The sequence below is a fragment of the Pongo pygmaeus genome, chromosome 7, assembly GCF_028885625.2.
Source record: "Pongo pygmaeus isolate AG05252 chromosome 7, NHGRI_mPonPyg2-v2.0_pri, whole genome shotgun sequence".
Lineage (NCBI taxonomy): Eukaryota > Metazoa > Chordata > Mammalia > Primates > Hominidae > Pongo > Pongo pygmaeus.
In genome coordinates, this window is record NC_072380.2 from 16,166,703 (window position 1) to 16,184,047 (window position 17,345).

Genomic DNA, 17,345 nt, shown 5'->3' on the forward strand with positions numbered 1-17,345 from the left:
AAATTAATTATTTTTATCATATTTAAAGAAAGCCTTAAAAAATGTTAAAAATGCATATGAAAAAATTCAATATAAATTTTCACATACCAGAATTAACTAAAGATGTGGGGAATCAGGCACTTTCATACAGAATAAGTTGGTACAACCTTTTAGCAGCCATTTGCAAGAATTCATCAAATGGTAAAATGTATATAACTTTTGAACCATTGATTCTACTTCTAGCAAATTCCCTATTAAAAAGTATTCCCACAAGATTATATGTGAGAGTGTTGAATGTAGCATTGTTTATTAAAGTCTGACCAAAGCAAACAAAAATCATTTAGTGTTCAGGACTACAGGAGTGAATGGCTATATTATGGTAGTTATGGTATAGCTGAATAATAGAATAATGTGTAGCCATTGAGAGAAAAGAGGTAGAGTCATATATAATGATATGGACAGATGAATATACCACATGAGATGTTTATGTACATCATTCTTTCTTTTTAAAGCATTTTGCAGTTGTTATATACTCTACATGAGGAGGGAGGACATGGTGGAGAATGCAGAGGCTGTATACAAACATCCCTCTTACTCCTTCCTCAAAGAAAGCATGTGCATAAACTCCAAAATAGCCATGAAAATATCTGTAACTGAAAACATTTCTGAACATATCTGAAGAAAATGTTCAAAGCATTTGATAACCTTAGGTAATGGAAGACAGTGGGGTGCTGTTTGCACAGTAAATATTAAAAAAAAAAGTTTCTTATTTGCAAAACTTGACTAAAGTCAATGTTAAGAAGCTCAGAGAAAGCCTCAGGAGAAGGAGATAAAAACAAAAGATAAAATAAAGGGCAGAGATAAAGATAAACATAAGGATAAGAAGGAGAACTTTTTAAGAGGAGCTCAGCTGAAAGTAAATGGAGTGAAAAGGAGAAAGAAAGAAGTAAGTCGAGTAAAAAGTATACAGCAGGTGTGCCGGGCACGGTGGCTCATGCCTGTAATCCCAGCACTTTGGGAGGCTGAGGTGGGCAGATCATGAGGTCAGGAGATCAAGACCAGCCTGGTCAACATGGTGAAACCCCATCTCTACTAAATAACAAAAGTTAGCTGGGCGTGGCGGCATGTGCCTGTATTCCCAGCTACTCAGGAGGCTGAGGCAGGAGAAGAATCATTTGAAGCTGGGAGGCGGAGGTTGCAGTGAGCCGAGATGGTGCCACTACACTCCAGCCTGGCGACAGAGCGAGACTCCATCTCAAAAAAAAAAAAAAAAAAAAAACAACAAAACAAACAAACAAAAAAACAAAAAAGTATACAGCATTCAAAAGTGACCACATTAAAGAATGAATGGATAGAATGGAGAAAAGAAAGACAGATTAATGTTTCTATTGTTTTAATATAATAATAACAGTAATACTCATTAAGTAACACTAAACTACTCCAAAGACACACAATACTCTGTTGTACTTTGAAAGCATCATGATTACACTAATGGCTACTGTAACGGCTGGTATTCACAACCATGCCCTACTTTGTCTAAATATGGCATACCTGCACAATATTAGTTAAAATAATTAGGTTTTGTAAGGCAGATAAATTGGTACTGTATATTTCTAGATAATGATTGCAAATAAAAACTGCTAGATTTTGGTACACAGAAGGATTTGCCATTATCTGTCTAAAACAGACCCCTGATGATTAAATATGATCACCCTGTTTGTGTCACCTATCCCATGGACACACAGACACACACACACATCACATGTAGTTTCTACTGGGAATACAGAGGGAGGAGCTTTTTGATTCTGAGAAGTTAAGTGAGGATTCCACATTCCTCTTCATAATCCTTTCATTATATCAGTATACATTCAGCCTAGACACAACAATTGACTTACAGCATGGCAAATAGAAGACATCTCATCTAATATTTAGTTTTTAAGGTCCAATTAACAGGTTGTGTATATTGCAACATGAGGTCGGCATTAGATTGACAAATATTCTTGTTGTGAAATCTATTCTGTTGTAGGTTTAAAGGTTTAGAACATGGAATACCACATTTTAAGTTTTTAGTAAAATAAACAAAAAGCCCCAGCCATCAGATAGTTAATTTTTCAGGGTTCTTAAACTGTCCAAATTCTTATATTTAAGGTTTCATTTAGTAAGGAAGGAGGTTGTAATTTTTTCTCTTCATAAGCTTGATTTTCCCTCCGTGGATAGAAACTGACTTGAAAATTGAACAATTTTCTTTGTGGAACTTTTAGAAAATAGTATTCATCACAAAAACAAAAGACAAATGGATAATGAGATTGAAAGAGTTGTATAATATAATCTATTTGTTTTACCCCAATTAGCATGCTTATTTGTAGAAAATTATGTTTGGCTTCCATAGAGTCTGTATGAATCTGTGTCAAAGTTCCCAACATTTGCCTCAAGCCCAGATCTCTAGTATCACAGACTTACTTATTACAAGAATTCACACAGAAAACAAAATACTATATACTTACTTAATGTGTTTCCACTCCCCTTTTCCCCTTTCTGGCCTTTTGGTCCAGAATTTCCTTGAGAAAAGAAGAAAAATATTTGTTTTTAATCAGGGCAATTCACAATGTTTGCTTTAACTGGAGACAGATCATCACAAGGTAATTAAAAATGTATAAAAACTTACAGATATTGAAATGTATAATAACATTGATGTTAATAATAATAATAGTTATTACTTAGGAAGCTCCATTCTGAACCCAGTATTGTGATATTTCAAATTATTTACAAGGCCCTAAATGCCCCATTTTCCTAAATCAAGCAAAGCTGAAGAATAAGGAGTTTGTTTTGTACTTATTCATCCTCCTTTTCTCCTCTTCCTTTGACTGGGTCTTATTCACACCCCCAGGAAGTCCAATGCCTTCCGTGAGCTCCCACATCCTGTTCTTCTATTCACATTACAATTTATGGTTTTCATTTTTCATTTCTTTAGAGTGTACCATCCCCAAAAACTGGGCTGCCAATGAACTTCTGGGAGTGTTGAGATTCTTAGTCATTGGGAAGGTAGGAAGATACCTGGAGCATTCACATCTCTAGGATGATCACCTTTGGTTTTGAGAAACCTCACCCATTTATACAGGGGTGTGGTACAAATATTTCATACGAGGGTCAGGGCTTCAAATGGATGCGGAAACATTGCTGATCTTGGTTTTTGCCAAGGGATTGCTACTTCACCCACTGTCTCATTTTTAAAGGGATCTGCAGGAGATCTTTGTTTAGTACCAAGAAATCTCTTAAGACTGGTGCTGTTCCTGCTTATTGAGTTTTTTTTTCCAACAGCCATCAGATACAATAAGATCTTCAAGTAATTATTATCTTGACATAAATGTAGAACTGATCCTAGTGCTCTAGTGCTCTCTGTCTCGAAGTCAAAATCTTTGTTAATGTTTTTGATTCCCTCCAGCAAAATTCAGAACCTTCAACCTTTTCATCCTAGAGCTCAGAGGATGTAGTTTAACAACCATAGACTTCAAAATAATAATAGTAATAATTTAGAAAACCTTGTGTTGAATTATTTTGCTCTGCCACTTCCTGGGTATGTGACTTGGGACGAGTCTTTAAATCTTTCTGAGCTAAAGTTTATTCTTCTATAAAATAAAAAAATAACGCTTTCCATTGCAGAGTTGCCTGTTCATTAAGCACTTTGCCCATAAAAGATACACATAAAAGATCTAGTTCTTCCTATTTCTATTCCTAACCTCCTAAAGCTTAGCTGGAATCTTCTCTTTGTGATTTTATTCTCAGGGAATGAGAGAAAAACTTTTTCATCGCAGTTCATTTTATATGGCACAATTATATATAATTTTAGTGTTTATTTTTGATTTCTCTAGTTTACATTGTCTTCATCTGTGCTTTATTTTGAACATGTGTCATTATGTATTTCTTAGAGAAGATTTTTGGATCCTAATTTACCAGCTAAAAAAATACATATATATAATATAACATATATAATTACTAGCATGAGACTTGAGGCACTTATAGAGTAAACATTATTCCCAATTGAAATTCTATTTTGAAGATTTAATGAAATGCCAACCATTTTATATCAGGTCATAATATCAAATTTCTAATTCTCTAATTGCTTTGCATAATGTGATTATACTTTATATCATTAAATTCATTTCTTAATTGTAATTGAGTTGTTTCAGGTACTGCTAAATTGGCAAAAATCGTTGCTACCACAAAACCTTTCCTATATTTTGAGAGCATCATATCGTCCAAGAGGAAAAAGGTCTAAGAAATTGTTAAAAATGAGGGAAGGGAGGAGTTAAAACAAAGTGTAACTGATCAGTTCTAATTCTTTTCATAAAAGAGAACATAATAAGCAAGCTTAATTTCATTATTTCAACATTAACTTCACAATGAGAAAAGATAAAGAAACTATGCATTGTTCTTAGAAGACTTTTCACACAGCAACTTGTCTTAGATATTTCAGAATAGACATGCTTAAGCCAGAGCATCAACCCACGAAAGGTCCTTGTAGCTCTCAGATTCTATGATAAATAAAAAATTAGTTTCATGTTTTTATTTTGATTTTGTTCTTATACCACTGTGACTTTTCCTTTTAAAGATGATAAAATAAAATGCCTTATCTCCTTATAAAAAAAACAAACAAATGTTTTGTATCATTTTAACATGATTCAGAGATTTGCTTACTGATGATACTTGAAAATCTTTTCTCACACTTGAAAACAGCAAAAATATCCTTTCTAAAGGAGAGGAATGTAGTGGTCTTTCAGAATGATACCTTTGGTCAAAAATGAATGCAAGGGCTTGGTCCAAACCTAGAGTTAACTATCTCCTGTCTTATGTATTACTCTTTAATAAAAAGTAACTTATATTTCTAAAAGCCATTCAAAAGTAAGAACCAGGTCATATGTAAGAGGATATTCTAACTTGAAAGAATGTAAGAGGAGGTGTCTTCAATAACATCATCATGATTTCAAGCATTTTTTAGTGCCTCTTATACGAGCCGGATACTAGGTTAGATGTTTCTGCTTACATGCCTTAATTATACTAACCAAATTTCTGCAGCTGTAGCCCGCCTTTCCACCCCCCGTTTTTTTTTAAGCTGTTTTGAAATGTGATCATCCTCTCTCCTAAGCCTTGTGCTTCTTCCTGGTCCCTGAATTCCTCGCCTTATACCCACTCATTAACCTTACACTATCTTTTTGCTTTGCTTTCCTCTGTCTTCAGCCACTCCTCCTCTGTTTTATCTTCCATAAGCATTTAAATGGTACTCAGATCCTTCCTTCAAAGAAAAAAAAAATCAAATGAAACAAACAAAACTAACAAAAAATGCATCTCTTCCTCCTCCTCTGCATAGCGAGGCAGCTTGAGAGTTGAGTCTACCACATCTCCAACCCTTATCAACCATTCCCTTCTCTGCATACCCTAATCTGGTCATCACCCCCACCCCACAGAATCTGCTCTGAACAATGGCAACATCCCCACAGCATCAGGTGCAAAGAGCTTTTTGTAGACTTCACTTTACGTGACCACCTTTGAAACTCTGTCTTTTTTCATGCTCTGTTCTCTGGGTTTTCTTCTTCAGTTGGGCTACTTCTCTTTCATTTGCTACTTTGTTCATCTCAGCCTATACTTCTGGAACTATTTAAAGCTTTATGCTATGCCCTGTCTCTTTGTACCTTTCCACTCTCTACCCATGAAATATTATTAATATCAGTGGTTCTGAAGAATATTTATATAATCATAGCTAAACTTTGTCTTTTAATCTCTGGCCTCTCCTCGAAACTTCAGACTCATGTGTTCAACCATCTGTACATAGCTCCATGAATCACAGAAAGAAAATATTCAGTAAATGTGTTGAATAAATGAACTATGTATGGTCTAATATTTTAGATAATTCTGAAAATGACTATAACTTACCCTGAGGGAAACAATCAGGCTTTGAATGGACTTCAAGAGGCAAAACAGACAGAAGCACGTTATTTGCATGCTGAAAGTTCTACCACATTGAACAAGGTAGAACAGAACCTTCTACGGATTTTGAAGACGTGCAAGGTTTCACTTCAATTAAATCCTCCAAACTTTCTGAAGCAAATATGTCAGGTCTTATAAATGCACTACTCTATAGATCTGCTATGCATGGAGAAAGTATGAAGTCTTCTCTTTCTCTTCTCATGTTTGTGTATCTTTTCAGTTGTAGACTGTCTTATTCACCCTTCATTTCCCTGTTTCTAGCACTGTATCCTTATGAGCAGTGTGTACTTAATCCATGTAGAAGGAAAGGGCAAGGTGAGAAGAAAAAGAGTGTGGGAGGGAGAATAGACGAAAATAGATGGAGGATGTTCTTTTTGAACTTTTTGCTTCAGAATCTGGTAATGTTTTTGATATCATTCACATAGTCCAGGCTGTGAAAAAACTACAACTCAAGCAATGTAAAGTATCAAAGAGTGTTTATATCATAAATTGGGGTCTTAGCTCTGAAATATATTACTTTATCTATCATGGACCTGTTTTTACATATTTCATATTTGACAATTATTGGACTTATTTCTAATTTTACCACCTTTTTCTGACTCTCGTAGAGGAGTGACTGTATTGTTCCTTCTTTTAGTCGGCAGTATAACTAGAGCAGCATCTGGCACTGCTGCTGACATCTCTACCAGATTGGTGTCTTTTAATAAGAAGTGATGTCCTAAGGATATGTTTTGTCAAGGGACTTATTACCTCTGCCCTTGTTTTTCTTTGTGCTTGATTACTCTTTCTCCACTGTTTTTTTCCACCTAAACACGATGGCTTTCAAAATGTGGTCCCTGGACCAATAGCATCACCTTCACCTGGAAATTGGTGAGAATGCAAACCCAATCCCAGACCTACTGCATCAGAAACTCTGGGGTGGAGTCTCGTAAGCTGTTTTAACACATCCTCCTGGTGATTACAACGCCTGCTATAGTTTGACAAATACAAACCTAAAGAAATTCTAGGCCTGTTTTAGTCCAGCACTAACAAACACTACTTTCTATCTAACACATTTTCTTACGGCATGGAATTAATCACTCCTTACTCTCTACTTCCAAATAGCATTTTGTCCAACCTCACCAATGTTGTTTACTTACCACATGGCATAATAGCTAATTGCTTATGCATTTTTTTCTGTCTCCAGCTCCTTAAGAAAAGCAGCTGTGCTGTATTTATCTCCAGCACACAGTGACCCCTCATCAAGTTGTGTGAACTGGGTGAATGAATGAAATGATACTCTCCAAAGCTAAACATAGGTTTACCATTTGATCCAACAATCACACTCTGAGGTAAACTCCTGTCCACAAAAAAGCCAGCACATTAATATTTATGGCTGCTTTATGTATAATTTCTAAAACTTATTTTTTTGAGTCAGGGTCTCACTCTGTTACCCAGGCTGGAGTGCAGTGGCATGATCTTGGTTCACTGCAACCTCTGCCTCCTGGGTTCAAGTGATCCTCCCACCTCAGCCTCCTGAATAGCTAGGATTACAGGAGTGTGCCACCATGCCTGGCTAATTTTTGTATTTTTTAGTAGAGACAGGGTTTCACCAGGTTGGCCAGGCTGGTCTCAAACTGATGACCTCAAGTGATCCACCCACCTCAGTGATCTGCCTGCCTTAGCCTCCAAAAGTGCTAGGATTACAGGTGTGAGTCACCACGCCCAGCCTAAAACTTTGAAGCAACCAAAGTGTCCTTTAATAGATGAATGGATAAACAAATTGTGGTAAATCCATAAAATGGAATACTATTGAGTAATAAAAAGAAATGAGCAATCAGACCATGAAAAGATATAGAGAAACCTTACATTCATGTTGCTAAGTGAAAGAAGCCAGTCTGACAAGGCTACATACTGTCTGATTCCAACTATATGACATTCTGGAAAAGGCAAAACTATGGAGTCAGTAAAAAGATCAGCAGCTGCCAAGACATTGTGGTGGGGAGGAATAGAGTTGATGGAGCACAGGGGAAATTTAGGGCAGTGAAACTATTCTGTCTAATACTGTAATGATGGATACATGACCTTATACATCTGCTGAAACACATAAACTGTACAACACAAAGAGTGGCCACTAATATACATTATAGATTTTGGGTAATAATGATATGTCAATGTTGGTTTATTAATGGTTACATATGTACCACACTAATGCAAGATGTTAATAGTAGAGGAAACCATGTGTGCATGGGTGGTTTATGGGAACTTTCTATGCTTTCTGCGCAGTTTTTCTATAAATGTAAAACTGTTCTAAAAATAAAATGTATTTTTAAAATACCTCAATGATAGGGACGCTATTCCTTTTTTTACTTTTTTCTTATTTTTTAGAGACAGGGCCTCACTATGTTGCTCAGGCTCGTCTCAAACTCCTGAGCTAAGCAATCCTCCCCTCTCAGCATCTCAAATAGCTGGGACTACAGGTGCTCACCTCTGCATTTGGCCCGACTCTATTCTCTTGATGATAATTCACTTTGAAATTAGGAGACAGTAAACCTAGCTCTTTCTAAAATTGCTGTTCAAAGTTTGCAATTCAAACTTAGGCTACTGGCAGAGCTGATGGAAATAATATCATCATGTGTGTACATTTCAAAATGCTGAGCAACCTTGATTATTAAGCACTATTAGATAACAGCAGACAATTTATTTTGCAGAGGATAGGATTTCAGACTTCTCTGTATTTTGCTAACAGTAACTTCACAGAGTCTGGCCAGTTGTGGTTAAATGGGTATTTACACTTTACTTCTTTTTTTTTCTTTGCCAGTCTTTCAAATCTCTTTGTTCAAAGATGGATATCATTGTTCGTGATGATTTATGATTGTGAGGAGTTTATAACTCCTGTGTGTTTTTTTAAACGATTTTCCTCTGGGATATAGAGACTTTCCTCAGGTGAACAGAAATCAGTTTCAAAAATCTGATTTCAGCAATCATTTCTAGACCACAAAATAACTGCACATGAATACTAGTATTCACACAATGACCATTTTTATCATCCAAGAATTTAAAAATATATATACTACATATATAACATTATGTATATATATAATATAAATTATCTGGTGTTTCTTCTACATATTCTATAAAGAAAATACACATTATTGTAATACCTGGCCTTCCAGCATATCCTGGGAGTCCTCGACTTCCAGGAAAGCCAATTGCTCCCCGATCACCTTTAAGACCCGGAGGACCTACATTATTAATGAAGAAAAAAAGGAGGTAATAATTCATTTTCATACAGACTTAAGAGTATAATGAAAACATCTAGTTTTATAAGTGAATATGAAATTAGAGAATCTCCAAATGAAGGAGTAATATCTTTCCTAAAATTTAATGTTTGACAGTGAAAGATAATATAAGCAATAAATATAAACCTTAGTACATTCAGCACATTGCAGCTATTCAATAAATAATATATTGTTGGTAGAAATAAAAGCACATTAGAAAAAATAGATCTTGGAGTTTTAACCAGAAGACTTATGTAGTCAACCAGTAATCATCAAATGGCAGGATTTTGCTGTAGCTGAAATGAAAACTTTAAAATGCATAAGCTGAAAATTGAATTCTTAAGATTTGCCTTAGAAAAAAATGCAACTCAAGCAATGTAAACTATCAATGAGTGTTTTATAAAATAAATTGGTGTCTTGGCTCTGAAATATATTACTTTATCTATCATGGACCTGTTCTTACATATTTCACTGTAATCCCAGTGTAAATAAACATAAACACACACACACAGACACACACACACACACACGATACACAGATTTACTTATGAGTATGTACTATATACTTACACAAGCCCGGGGTTTTATATGCTTAAATGAAAACTGAAAATGGATTTTTTTAACCCAATATTACTATGGTGATCATAACAACTGCATATAAAAGAATATGTTATATTCCTATGAAATAAAATATTTTATCCTAGAGTTCAGTGGTCCTTGATAAACTATTTTAACAGTTTAGGCATCTTATTTTGTGTCATTATCAATTCAGAGAGATCTCATTCACCCAGTCTCACTTGATCCCTTGGGGAGGCACATTGTAAGAAATTGATTATACATCTTTTCCCAATACCAACATTTTGGAATATTACTTTTAGTTCATAAGTTCCAGAAGACAGGGCTTATATATATTAAATATATTTTAAAAATCTATTCTTGAGTTTTATTAATAGAGACACCTAAAATTGGGCTAACTGCCCTCTAAGAAGTGCTCAGTAAGAAGTATATGATTCTTAATAGTAAGAAATAGTATTTAACCCAGTGTAAAACTTTGATTCCAACAGAAATTAAGCAAACTTCCAAAGCAATAAAGTGATAAACTATGTCTAGAACGATTGCTCCCAAAGCAATAAAGTGATAAACTATGTATAGAAATATTAGTAAAGTCAGGACATTTCAACTCAATTTAATTACATAGTAGTATATATTGGCTGGACTTCATAGTATACAGCCTAACAAAGACCTAACATCTGTTCTCAGTACAAGCTGATTAATGTTTATACCTTCCTTCACTATATAAGCAATGCAGTGAGACTTCTGCACTTGTGGTTACTGAGACCTGTCATTCAAATTTACAAATAAAAACACTGACAGTAAATTCTGCCAATTTAAAAAATTTGAAAACATTCCCCTACTCTTTGTAGAGTGCCATTTACAAGTAACCTCTACTTTTACTATTTCCTTCATTAAGTCAAGAAATATATATTGTACCAGTCTTAGTACATTCCTGGAGTTAAAAATATCCTTATCCAAACAGATCTTCCAGAGTGGAGAAACGAGAGACAGATAATGAGAAAGGTAGCAAAGAAAGACAGTAATTTGGGGGTCATAATTTTAGAAAAACTGGGTAATGGAATAGAGAATGCCATGGTGCCTGCTTTAGACAGGAGCATCCTGGGGCCACAGGAGCATCAGATGCTGACTTCTGATCCAATGCTGACTTCTCAAGTACCTTACAGTGATGCTCAGAACACAGCTGTTCAACTAAAAATCAAGGTTGTTCAACTACAGATCAAGTACGTTTTCAACGAGTGAGCAAATACATCTGTAAATGAAGCATATGAGATACTTTTACAGAAATCAGGCAGTCATAGACCTCTGTTCTTGGAGATGGTTAAGCAGACTCTATATGGCCCATGGAGTTATGTGACTTGTTTGTTTAATGATGTTTCAAAATGTAGTCCCCAAAATATAAGCACAGCTGTTGAATGTATTCCATAAGATCAGATACCCTGAGGCTTTCAGGAGGCAATTAACTAATTTTCTACAATAATCTGTGGCAATGGGAAAGGGTCTGGCACCTGCTTCTAACTCATGGACAATATAAGTACAATTACATGGAATCTCAGCCATGGGATGTTCCAAGAGACGTTAGACATCATCCAGTCAGAATCCATCATTTTACAGAGACAGTTCCATGAGACCAGAGTGATCAAATCACTTACATAAAGCTGGTCTGATAATTATTCACATGTCCTAGGTATCTTGCTCCATTCAGGCTCCTTTCTGCAATGTAGCAGACTGGTTAAGGGCATGGACTCTGCACTCATGCCCATTGGGGTTCAAATACCAGCTTTGCCTCGAACAGGTCATTTAACCTTACTGTGCATTGCACCTGTAAAATGGGTGTATTATTTGTTTCTGCATCATCAGGCTGATGTGATAGTTAAAAGAGCTCATACATGTAAAACACTTAGAAAAGTGCCTGGCATGTAATGACCACTTTGTAAATGTTAGCTTTTCTTGTTTTCCTCCCCCTCTTCCTCATCCTCCTCCTCAGTAATACAATCATTATTTTCACCAGCCTGTTGTAAAGGCTTCTAAATTTAGTTTTACTAAATGATACGTACACAACAGTGATATTTTTTGATTCAATGGCACAATTTGTTACTTCCAGAAGAAACCCACTTTCAATACTCAGGCGTAGAGCGACAGCCTGCAGCCAGGCAATGTTCCTTACTCAGGTGTATATTTAGGGATCCTGTCCTTGTTGAAGCTTTAGGGAGGGGCCTTCTTGGGGCCATAGCCTATGGGAAGGAGTGGGCCAGGGTAAAGATATACGTGGATATAAACATTAATAAAATATGGTTCCTCTCTTCCAATCTCTATGGGTAAGATGAGCTTTATTTTCTCTTCTGGAAGCACGATTCCTATGGTGGAAAATTCAGTCTACGTAAGGAAGTAAATAGTACTGGTTGATGATGAAAAGTTTGCAGCCAGAGAAACCTTCAGTTCTCTCCCAGGGCATCTCATGTAGGTAGCCCCTCCCATGCCTACAGGTCAAACTACCTTGTTATTGATCACATTGGGGGCATAAACAGCTTCTTAGCTGGCCCACACAAAGATTCCTTTAGAAAATAAAGTTGCTTCTCCTTCAAAACATTGTTGTCATGGGTAAAATCAGCCCCTTAAAAGAAACTCACATGAGATAAAAAATCCTTGATCATGACATTTGCCTCCCTTATATTACTACTTATCATCCTGGAAGCTCTGTGAATTCAGAGATTCTGTATCTGTTTACACACACATACTCTACAGGGTATTGTAGAGCACCAGGCCTGGAGAAAGTGCTCAGCACATATTTTTTGAGTGAAAAGTGATAGGTCATTCTCCCTATCATGCTTTCAAGGAAATAGCCCTCTAAAATAAATTTGTTATTATTTAGGGAATAAAGCATATTTAAACATAATATCCACTCTAGTATATGAATAATAATTCTACTATATTTAATGTGTTAGTTATTTGAGGCTACTAGGACAACCACTTAGGTTTTGCAGATATTCGCATCATGATTGTGAGTCTAGGTGAGTTTGACTTGGTCAAGCTGATTTTAGTAGGCTCAAATGGATGTAGAGATGGGGACATAATAAACCTGCTCAAATGAGAAAGTAGAATTAGTATGAATGTCCATCATATACTCTTTGCTTCCTGATTTCGGTATCAAATATGAGGCAATTAGACAATCTGGTGAAGAAATGAACAGAATGTAGCAAGACATCCAGAAATAATTCATTAGGAAAGATGCCTGGTATTTTGAATAATTTTCTTGCAGTGCACCAAACTAAATGGTAACCTGATAACCTAGAAGAGTCATTGATTACCCCAGGAACTCAACCTGTCTTTTATGAGGAACTGGGTAATGACTATTTGTGTAAATGAGCAGTACCAAAAGCAACAGATTATGACATCACTTTTTACCCTGTAAATTTAAACCATGACAAATCGTTAATTTACAATAAAAAAAACCAAAATCAAAGATTCTTTGCAATGGTGTCTATTTATAACATTAACACAAGCCGAAATTTATAAATCCTTCTATTTCATACATTCATAGTTCAGAAACAGCTGCAGAAGATTCTCCCAAGATGAAGCATTGTATGGCAAGTTGTAGCCCAGACTGAACTTTTATGGTTGAGTTATAAAGCTCTGACAATTGCAGCTTTTATGGAGGAGCTGATAGACCCTTGACACAATAGTAGTTCTGGCAGCAGATTTAATACTGGTTATTTCCCCTGCTGATGACATTAATGCGGCATTGTTAATATCTGATTAGCATTAGTCAAGTGGAAAGACTTTCCTGAATAAAAATTCTTTCCTGGCAAGGCATTCAAAAGCACATCAATACTAATACCATCCGACTTGGCATATTATATATATGGGCAGGATTGCTATTTTATATATATAAAACATGTGTACCTGGATGTATATAATCTATCTTCACATATAATATGCCATATATATATATTTATATACATATATATACATATATGTGCTTAGGCAGGTATCAAGTTCATGCTTTCCATTTTCAAATATTTTTCTGATGTGACCAAGGCTAGTCAATACACTGATCAGAAAGAAGAACCTTTTATATAATCAAAAGACAGAAAAATAAGATGAAGTACATGGTATTTAGACATGTTTTAGTAACACAAACCATTCTAGTTATAATTAGACCTTGCAGTATTACTTCCTACCATCCAACGGCACGCAGGATATTTGATTTCAAGCCAAGGCTAACCTGACAATCATGTTATTATCTTTTTTATTTTTTCAAGCGAAGAAAGTTCATGTTCTGTCTTCTGTGTCTTCTATTGTCTTCTTTCAAAATATTTCTTTCAAGATTACAACTTAGAGGAAAATAATTTGAAACAATTTTGCTCTTAGTAAAGCACAGAGAGTGACCATCAGCAAAGGTAAGTGTCATCCATATTTTAGCCAATATTTACATTCAGATTTCATTAAACAGATATATTCCAAATACTATATAAGAAATATAGTCCAATTTGCTTGTGATTCATAACTCACTACTAGTGTGAGTTTTTATGTCTTAAAAATGAGATAGCTTGCAAATGTGAAGATGATTTATTCAGTGCAAAGATAATTGTTGTACTCCCCTTCACATATGATCTACGGTTAGGTCTGCCTTATACTGTTTTCTGTCTATTATATACGTGTCACTCTCTAGACTTATGAACAATTCCATTTGATTACTCTGGTTAAAGCATTTATTTTCTTCGAAAATCGTGAGTAATGCTTATCATTCAGTATATTATATGATTAGGCTACTAGAACATTTACTACCCACCCCCAACACACACACACACACACATACACATCCTCTGCAGGGTATAAATAAAACAGCAATCCTCCCCTACACATGTACCTGGATGTATATCATCTATCTTTACAGTATATGATTAAATAGCTATAATTACCATACCTATTGGACCTGGAAATCCTCGTGGACCACTTTCTCCAGTGGGACCTTGATCTCCTTTTTCACCTGGGGGTCCAGGAGGACCTTTAAAAAAATTACATTACTGATCATAGTTGTAAAGCATAGGAAAAATGGGTTAGTCATCTGTCAATATACTTTTATAAGGAAATCCAAAGTCTTCTATTTGTTGTGCAATAATACAGAATGTATAAGACTGAACTTCATGAATGGAGGAGTATTCTGCTATTCAGGAATATAATGCCCTATACTAGTAAGGATGACATTGCCTCAAAGTAAACAGCCTAACAGTATATTAAATATGAGTGTGCCTAACACTTTTCTATGTTCTGAGAACCTGTGGGCAGAGAAAAGACAGCAGGCTGGCACAAAGTCACATTAGTGTTGTATGCATCCTAGGCAGTTAGACATAGATATAATATGGAGTTAGCTACTATATGGAAAATCTATAAGTAAGAACTTAAAAGACATTTGTGATACCCTCAAGGGAAAGGAAAATTCACACACAGTAGACAACCAGAAAGCACTTTGCTGGAACTGACCATAAACTCAGATATTTGTCAGTGAGCTGTAGATCGGCGTGAATAGTAATGGTTGAAGTCTTCATTGAGAAAGTAGGATATGAAGGGTACTTTCAAGAATGAAGAGAAAGGGAAGGAAGACAATTCCTGGGGAGTGAGAAAGGCATGAGGAAAGGCAGGAAGGTGAAAATGAGTAGAGGAATTCTTTTTTCAAGTAAAATATTAAGTAGAATTTCTAAATTGCTATAAATACTGTAAACAAAATGGAGACATTGCAAGGAAAACTTTGGTCTCATCATTTTTTTTCAGGTGGCTCTCCTGACAGCTGTGATTAAATAACACTGATTTAGCCATTTATATTTTCTGTGTCCATCAAAACAGATATCCGCTCATCATGCCTTTAAAATGATTATACCTAGCATGTCTTTAGAACTCAAGAGGTAATCCTACCTACATACCATGTTCCATATGGAGTCCAGAGGACAAATAATCTCTTCTTTATTTAAAGAAGAACACTTAGTTTCCTTTTCAACACCAGAAGAAAGAAACAGAGAGAAACATCATTCAATAGATTCACCACAGAATAAGGAAACAGTGATATTTTAAAGGAAGCATTTTCAATTGCTAGTTTGGTCACATACATAGTCCAAGGAAAACATACAAATATATACAGCATCCCTGGTTAGAATGCATTTGTTTACAAATTTTAATCAGGTGGGAGACATAATAACTGAAGAAATCTAAGAGGGGGACACATAAATAAATAAAGATTATCTCATGAGTAAGTATATTTTGTACTTTTTTTGTTGCTTATTTTGACCTCCTTGACTCTACTTCTGTCTATTCCTCTGGTATGTCCCATTTTCAAGGTACAATTTGGGTTTTAGAGGCCCAAGATATCATTACTCTTCTCAATAGAATGTCCCTTTCTCTTCATATGCAACATTGGACACACATTTAATTGTATTTTTATTATAAAAGCAACTCTACTTATAGGAAACATAAAAGCCTAGAAAAAGAGTGAGGAAAAATATAATTCGTAGTTGTGTTATTTTAACTAACGATCTTTACCATTTCTTTCCTAAATGTGTATGTGTATTTTTTTTCACATAATCGTCATGCAAACAACATATTATAGGGCTTTTAGAAATTAACCAGTGTATTATATTCTAAGGTATAGCTTAATTGTTGCGAGACATATATTTAAGTGCTGCACAAGAAATGTCAGGTTTCTATATCAAAGGGAATCTCTATGTGTCCCCTATTCTCTGCAGAAGAATGTAGTACTTCCCAAGAAAAGGAGTTTAACTTCCATAACCATGAACACAGCTGCATCCATTCATCACTACATAGCAATGAATCCCAGGGGAGGGGGGCAGGTAGGACAGACACTCGATTTACAGCCTGAATTTTGTTGAACTAATTGAAGGGAAGCACAGGGATAGTACTCAAGGATGGTGTTTTGAAAAAAGTGCAAAAGCAAAGATTTCAGTTTAGTAACTCAGGATCCAAAGCAAGACGCAGACATTCCAGGAAAAACTAGAACATGAAACAAGAAGAAACAAGGGACACAGAGAATAGATCTAGACTCTTAGCCTCTGAGATGGACTTCTCACCATTTCTTTGGTAAGTAAGAGATGGAAGGAACTCTCCTAATTACTAACCATCCTTTCAATTATATTACATGTAATTATGGGAACTGTATACTTAATTTTGGAGTACTAGTTCAATCACAGCAAATACATCCGTGTTATCTTACAAAATTTGGAGTTAAAGATCCCTCTCTGTATTTTTATATAAAAATACTGATACCTGGTATTCGAATCCTACAATAAGAAAAACAGGTAAAGCTTTTTGTTAGAGTTCAAACTAGGCGTGTTGAACGTACATTTTTACTGTCATTCTATTCTTCATGTAACATTAATCTCACATTATGTTTCATTTTTGTACACTGTTATAGCTCTTTTACTGTTTCTAACAAAATGTTGGAAGGATCTCAATAAATGTTTTAAGTGTCTTTTAGATTCATCGGGGGAATAAAATAACAAATTATATACCACTTTACTCTTAGTTTCTGATGCAGAACTT

The 17,345-nt window shown here is 35.3% G+C and overlaps 1 protein-coding gene across 4 annotated transcripts in view; it reads right to left on the minus strand.

The window, feature by feature from the left end:
- MSR1 (macrophage scavenger receptor 1) overlaps positions 1-17,345 on the minus strand; it is an 86,500-nt gene that overhangs the window by 34,064 nt on the left and 35,091 nt on the right. For all 4 annotated transcript variants that reach the window (XM_054499460.2, XM_054499458.2, XM_054499459.2 and 1 more), the window contains 3 exons: positions 14,722-14,802; positions 9,105-9,185; positions 2,484-2,537 (listed from right to left, as the gene is read on the minus strand). In XM_054499460.2, coding sequence (XP_054355435.1) covers positions 2,484-2,537; positions 9,105-9,185; positions 14,722-14,802 — 216 coding nt within the window. The remainder of the gene's footprint in view (positions 1-2,483; positions 2,538-9,104; positions 9,186-14,721; positions 14,803-17,345) is intronic.